This window comes from Ixodes scapularis, unplaced genomic scaffold, assembly GCF_016920785.2.
Source record: "Ixodes scapularis isolate PalLabHiFi unplaced genomic scaffold, ASM1692078v2 PGA_scaffold6__148_contigs__length_123643588, whole genome shotgun sequence".
NCBI lineage: Eukaryota > Metazoa > Arthropoda > Arachnida > Ixodida > Ixodidae > Ixodes > Ixodes scapularis.
The window spans coordinates 38,623,794-38,631,428 of NW_024609881.1; the positions used below are offsets into that span (position 1 = coordinate 38,623,794).

At 44.1% G+C, this 7,635-nt stretch overlaps 1 protein-coding gene across 1 annotated transcript; it reads right to left on the reverse strand.

Annotated features, from left to right (window-relative positions):
* Positions 1-5,906: 5,906 nt before the first annotated feature.
* Positions 5,907-6,800, reverse strand: LOC115327441 (the record flags this gene model as incomplete). The annotated part of the gene is made up of 2 exons (XM_029988459.3): positions 5,907-6,039; positions 6,538-6,800. Coding segments are annotated over 2 exons (381 nt in total), but the record flags the coding sequence as incomplete, so codon positions are not given.
* Between the last annotated feature and the right edge of the window lie 835 nt (positions 6,801-7,635).

Below are 7,635 nucleotides of genomic sequence, written 5' to 3' on the forward strand. Positions count from 1 at the left end.
TGGCTCGCCCTTGCAGGAAACGGATAACTCAATGAGGCTACTGGTGAGACCCGTTTTGCTTCTTTTACTGCAATATATTGTTCGTATCGGGTTTGGACATTGATTCATTTTCTCTACACTTCCATTGTCCTGTTCCATTTTACAATCTATTATGGTTACCACAGGGCCAGGTGTATTACTCGATAATCGCATATTGGATTTGTGTCGGTTTGAATGTATAAAGAAGACAACAAGCAGTGTCTTTGAAAGTGCTTTCTTTTTTTTACAACAATGCCATAACATGAAAAATAAACATGTTTGAAAGCACAGGTTGCAATACTTTCTTTAAAATTGAGCATGGACTATTAAACACCGTATAAATTCTTTGTCATTATCCAGGATATATCACAGACATTATTTCGCACTACACATCACTTAATTCAGCACACTGCCATTTTGTGTGTGTTTTGTCACACATGGAAGCATGACAGATTCCATAGTAGAAGTATGTTGAGATCAACAATGATATAAGAAAACAAACAAACGAAAAACGCAGGGACACGGACGAAGGAAACGGGACAAAATGCACTCTTAACTGAAGTTTATTGAAAATATAACTTTAGTTGAGAGTGCACCTTGTCTTGTTTCCCTTCGACTGCGTCCCTGTGTTTTTTTTTTGTTTTTTTCGGCGCTTTTTTTGTTTGCAATGAACGAACTGGCCCAAATCTCCACTTTATTTCGATAAAAGAAAAATGGCAAACCGGGAGGCCAGTTTCAGGCGGGTGGCAAGTTGTGGCTAGAGTGCAGACCTCTTGGTTTCAAATAAAGAAAACCCGGGAGCGCCCAGGGCCGAGTCCTCGCCCACCAGCGCCAAAATACGTGAGTATGATGACGCTGGCGAGCGCACCCGGGCGCCTCCGCCCCTGTTTGCCTGCGGGTAAAGGAAGTAATTCAATAGATTGGTCCACACTCTGAGTAAACTACGCAAATTACCTCGCCTGTTTCGCCAGCTCCGTAGCCCGGGCCCGCGCCTTCGACACCCGCATGGCCCAGTAGCGTTTCCAACCTTCCGGCTCCTTCCTTGGAGGCTTCCTTGGAGGCCCGAGGAAGTTGAGCCGGGAGGTTAGCTTGTTTGCTTCTTTCCTTTCCTTTAATTTCCTTCTCCGCATTTCCTTCTAGCATTTCCTTCTCCGCAGAAGCGGAGAAGGAAATGTATGATATTAATGCTGTTTTTTTTTTAAAGAATACTTCAACGACAGTTGAAATATACCCGTCGTGTTCAGAAATAGGCTGAATATGATCCACAATACTCGTAAATGACAATTGCACATTTGTATTTTGAGCTTGATGGCTGTATTTTTCGTTATAAACAGCCCACACTGACAAGCGCTCGGAGAGCAGCCAGCTGAAAGCACGTCACATCCAGTGCAATTGTGATGTAGTTTATCTCGGGATAAGCAAAGCTGCGGCGAGGAAGACGTCAGGATGCCCTAGCGCCGGGCTCAGCTCAGTTGCGCCGCGTACCAGAGAGGCCACATCAGCCCGTTTCTTGAGCAGTCATGAGCGCCGGTAATTTGAACTAGGCGCTCATCCGCGTCCCGCATGTTGTTCTAACCTTTTATGCGAGTTTACTCCATCTAATATTTTCTGGAACCGCTACAAAATCATTTGTTCATTTCAATAGAACACGTGTATTTTTTTAGTTTGACAAGTTTCTTTAAAAAAGAGCCGATGTGAAGGTCGCCGCCGCAAGGGATTGGCTGCCATCGCTTGACTAAAAGCAGAAAATGCCTTTCCGGTTGCCGGAGAAACGGACGCTTGCGTAGGAACTAGGTTCCAGATAGGTAACGCCGGGAAAGCGTAGGTACGGCAGGGGGACAGCGTAGCTACTTCCGCTCTTCGGTGGTTGGCTCTTGACGCCTCTCAAGTGAGTGACAGACGTCAATCTTGCCATGTCGTCACGGCGTCAAAGAGGGCGGTTTCGCGGTGCGCGCCGTTGCTTGGTTACGCTCCTCCTGCCGGTACGTCACTTCTGTTTCTAGTTTCTCGAAAGTCCAACATAGGTCCCCTGGACCGAGTACACAGCCTATTTGTGAACGAAGCAAAACAGCCTCGCATAGCACCATTCGCGCACAATTAGTAATACTGGTAAAAGCAAGCGATCTAGACAATAACAAGCATTTTGAACGGAAAAAAGAATAATCTAGCCCTAACGGGCAAAGAAAGGAACTTACTTTGAAACGACCGTGCCATGATCTTGGCTGTTGAGCAGATTCGACGTAGTTCCACGGCTCACAGTCGCTTCCTTCTTTTTCGGACACATTTGAAACTAAGTTAAACTCCACGCATCACGACTAATCGGTAAATTGACCTCAAGACAGAGACGTGAAACTCATACGGCCATCACGTCCAGCAAAACAAGGCTGCCGATTGGATTGGATCGCGTTCGTTGGCTATTATGTTTGTCTAACGACTTTACGGAATCTATGTGCGCGTTTTCTTCAACACGCTTGCAATAAAACGATCAGCAAAGCGCATTAAAAAACTATTAAAAGACACAGTAATAATAAATCATTGAGTATGCAAAAATTGCCACAATATTAGAAATACGTCCTGAACACGTAACAAAAAATTACATACGAAACTAACCGTACAATGTATTCAAACGAACTCAGCAGACATATAAACTACTAAAAACAACACGTTTCCGATTTGGCGATTTGGTCTTGGTGGTTAACGCGCGATGCGGGTGATCGTATGGTCGGTGGTTCGAATCCCGGAAGCGCGAAGTTTTTTATTGTTTTTTTTACTACGTTTTTTATTTCTTTTTAATATTTTTTTTTAATGTTTTTTGCAGTTGCCGGCCCCTTACTTTAGGGTAAAAATCACGCAAAATGTGGAAATAAGAAGTGCGAGCCCAAATTTAAATTGATGCAATGCACAAGCCGTGGTCCTCTTGTTTTGCCGGGATAATTCGCTCCCTCCGTGCTAATTTCTGGGTCAGTGTAGTAGGCAAACAGCGCAAGTCCTTTCAACGAAGTAAAGAAGGTAATAATAATGGGAATATGAGAGCAAAATGAGAAAATGAGTAAGTGGTCAAACTGCCACAGTGATGCAGCCGAAGTTTGTCTGAAGGTGGTCAACTTTACCCACTGTTAAAACAGAAATACCGCTATTTTAAGACAGTTATTTAGCTGAGCTCACAGCGCGGTACGTATTAAGCACATCTCTTATTTTTCTGACTTACGGAAAGTAGTACTTAATTTTCTTCTGGTACATCAGTGATATTTCCCTCGCCTGCCGCCTGATTGTACTTATCGAGGTTGCGCTCCGCAGTTTTACTTTTTTATTAGGCCTAGACATGTTTTTATTCCTGAGATCCAAGAACAGTGCGGATAATTAAACTAGCTTTCAGAGACGGCATCGTTCGGTATTAGAACATCTATGTTTCGCAGCGTCAAGGGGTCACATTCACGACCCGGCAGTGTAAACATCCACAACGCCTTTATCGTGTTAAAAAAAAATGTTTTTATATTTGTTTTTTTGTTTTTGGTGCGGTATGTCGTATATAACATAAGCTACCGGGGGACAGATCGTCTGGCTATGTCAAAATTTGAAATATTTCTGTTAGATGATCGTAACTACCACAGAGAACAGCCGATTCTTGACTGAAATAGCATATTTTCACACTCAATTAAAATCACCAATAACACGATCTCAGGAGAGTTGTGTACCTCTCGTAGCGTCATAAGCAATACACACATCTCTTTCTTGTCCAGATTCTGCAATGCAATGCAAATTATAGTTTTTGTAACTCAAAGCGCGTGCTCAATCATGCCACGTGTTTGTTAATTGTGGTTGTTGCTCTTCATTCGGATTCTCCGCTATACCGTTTTTATTTTAATTTTCTTATCAGAGCCAAATACGTGCGTATACCACCGACCTTAAGTATAGTGCATCAAATTAAACTAGCTTCCTGAAAAGGTATCGTTCGGCGTTGTGTAATTTATTCTTCATGGCGTCGGTGGTCAGATTCTCGAATCCTGAACTGCAAATGTTCCTCGCCGCATTGTTTTTTTCTCGCGTTCTCGCAATAAAACACGTCAGCCTTGCCATGCTGGGATCAAATACACCAGCGTCGGCAGTTATTTGCGAAGGATTGATCTATGCGAATATTTCCACTCGCTATTCATGAATTGCCACAGTTCGTCAGAATCTGAACGACTTGACTGCATAGTAAAAACGGCAAAAAAAAAAAAGATAAAACGATGTCGGTTAGTAAACGGAACTTCCATGGCGGGGCTCGCCAGCCTAAACAGCAAAGCGCCGATGCCGGCCAGTCGCTGAACTTCCGTGTAAATACTGGCCATCAGAGACAGCAAAGTGCCGATGCCGGCCAGTTACTGAACTTCCATGTAAATACTGGCCATCAAAGACAGCAAAATACCAATGCCGGCCAGTTACTGGAACCTCCATGGAAAGACTGGCCAGCAAAGACAGCAAAAACCCGATGCCGGCCAGTCACTGTAACTTCTTCGGCTGAACTGGCCAGTGAGCAAGACGAAACCCCGACGCCGGCCGGGGCCGGTAGCTCACCGGCGCCAATGGCCGGGCGCCGCCATCCTGTTACCAGGACCGGCCGGCGTAGTCCCGATACCGGCCGACGCGGTGTGCTACCTGGGGTTACTGCGCTTGGCTTTCGTGCGGAAGCTACGGGTTCGGTTCCTTTGAGCGGCTCGTCTGTGTTTTATTCTTTCAATTTAGCGCTATCATAAGTTAGACAACCATTGTAGTCTTATCGAGAAATGATTGCTCTGCGCACCCAACGTTCTACGTCGAATATCGCAGAAATCCACGTGGGCACCATGACTGGGACTCCGCATTGCGATCCGGAGTCAGTGTCGCCCCAGCGTTCGACCCTGCTGTTTCGCCGCCATCGACGCCTGAGACGCTAGGCTTTTTTCTAGTTCGTGTTCGGGCACAAGTTTGCCCCGTTAAACGTTTAGTTTCTCAGTTAATTTGCTACCTCATCATTCCTCATTTGTGACAATAGGACAATTTTTTTATGGTCTGAAGCCTGAATTACAAACACTGTTGTCGGTTGTACATCCGTTGAATACGCAAACAAAAAGGTTCCGCAATAGGAGTAACACTGTTAACGCAATAGGTTATTTTTCTGTGAAAAAATGAAGTCGTTTATAATAATAAAATAATTTATCGAAATTTACTTTTAGAACAAGCATTTTATTTAATTAGAAGTTCGGACCATCCTAGCAAAATGTGTCCCTACTTCTGTCACAGGTGTTTGCTTGTTCTTCTTTCCGGAACGTGCTAAATACTAGTTACAGGTTTCCTAACGACGCAGCCCTGAGAACATTTCAAAATAGCTCTTAATAGATAGTTTTTCTAAGTTGTGTTCGAGAGGTAGTCTTCGATAGTACGTTCGTGCTTCTAGATGGTGAATTTTACAGTACAGTTTCTAATAAGTACAGTGCTTCAAATTATTGTTACTCTATCGATACTGCCAATCATATTCCATAACTGAAAAGCCTTTCCACGCCGGTTGTACTTGATCAATAATTATTCTTATAGTCAAATCTCTTAAACGCTTTACGTGGTAAATCTTACAGCTGCAGTATCGGCCCATGACTACGCAACTTTATTCCCAAATAAACAGCAAGAACCTCGTGCTTGCTCGAAATTCTTCTTACCACAATGTATTTCTAAAAATATCAGTATATTTAGTGTCTTCATATATTACTTAGTAGATATCGACTCCCATCATCGTGTTTCATAACCAGCTAACGCAGTGGCTTCTCAAGAAGAACATGTTTGTCTGGTACGCAACTCGTACACTCCAAGGGTGAGTTGCATTTATTGTCCGACAATTCTGAATAGGTATGGTATGAAAATGCTTATATCAGCAGTAGGGGAGGAAATTCCTAGTAGACTACGCTGCCCACTGGACGGTGTACGAAGTGTCCGCCTCGGCTCTGGTGCACGGAACTGTGAGAGCCAGTCACCACTGGAGCGTGGTGCACCTCGGCCTGGTGGTAGGTGCTGCGGATAGAAATACATTTACGTATGTAAGTCTTACGAAGAAATCAGTCGTCTATGAGAATAAAAAACAATCTCATCTCATGTGCTATTATGTCCGACATCTAGAATGAGGTTGGCTTTATATTATTGGAACAGTAATCTTAATTATGCTGTAACAATATCATTATATTAATAACTCTATTTCGGTAATACCTGTCTTTCGTTTCGGTATGACATGTTCGATTAGGAGCTCAAAGAGGCACCTGATGCAGCTTTGAACCGACTTAGGTTTGTACAAAGCCGGTCGTCTGTTGGCTGCTAAGTAACTTTGCAAGATAATAAAAGGACGTAATTTAAACACTGCTCTAGTGCTGTAATAATTTCACCAATACAAATTTAACGGCAGGTCATAAAGTTATTTTATATTAAGGTCTATCTTTATTGAACTATTAACTAATTATCCCAAAAGCACTTAATCTGATGCAATCCCTGTTTTTCAAGGAAGCAAAGAAAACGCACCCGAAGAAGGGATCGTGCTTGGTGACGGTGGTCTTAGGGTGGACGAGCTTCTGCTGGCTGATGGTGTAACCGTGGGCGTGAGGTGGCACGTAGGCCACCTCGCTGTGGTGCTCCACCACCGGCTGACGCACCACGGTGGTGGCCACGGGGACGTGGACGGCGGCGGCGTGGTAGGCATAGGGTGCCACGTAGCCGGCCTGGCAGCACGCGGCCAGCAGGACTAGGCAGGGCACAAAGGCGGCCTGCAAGGACAGGACGAAACATGATTATGTATGAAGCTAGAGAAAGAAATCCATGGAGGCCATACTTGAGCGCAGTATTCCGAGCGCCCGTCCAAACCTAACTCCAGCGTGCTATATGTTACGAACGTGCGGAGTAGACAAAAGCGCTCAGCACACGCGTAGAATAAAAATGCTTACCTATTGCTGCGAGTTAATAACGTCAATCCATCAGAGGTTACCAACACTGACTTGCGATTAGGCGATGACACTGTATATATGATGAGGAACATGCAACGCACTAATTCTGGCTAACATTTTTTTTTTAAAGTTGCGTTTGATAATATTTATGCTAATGTTCAGAGTTCTGAGATGTAATAACCGAACTCTAGCTGAAAACAACTAGAATAACGGGCAGCGAACAGCAGTACAGCTTCTCTTCGAAGTTGGCCTCACAGACATGCCTCAAGATTATTCGTATAAATAGGCAAGCAAAAATAAAACAGAACGCTCGCATTTCTAAGCAAATTTACGGTTTCAATTAACTGATTTTTTTTCGTTACACATAAAATTTATCTTTCAGCTCTAATCAGGGTGTTCGTTGGCTGCATATGCTTTTAAAACCCCAAAAATCGCAGCACACAAGCTGCGTACTCACGAAGGAGTTCATGCTGTGGGTGGGCGGAGATGCTTCGAGTGACTCTCTCGAGTAAAGATTGTGATACGTCCTGGGAACGGGAGTCCTTTTATTTGTGTCAGATCGGAATAACTGAAACCTGTTGTAAACACGTGTGGTCGCAGGTCTTAATGTGTCCAGCACACATTCCTGCCCCGACACCCCAGAGTCCACTCATCGTGTTTCCCGGCGATGGCCTTGAAA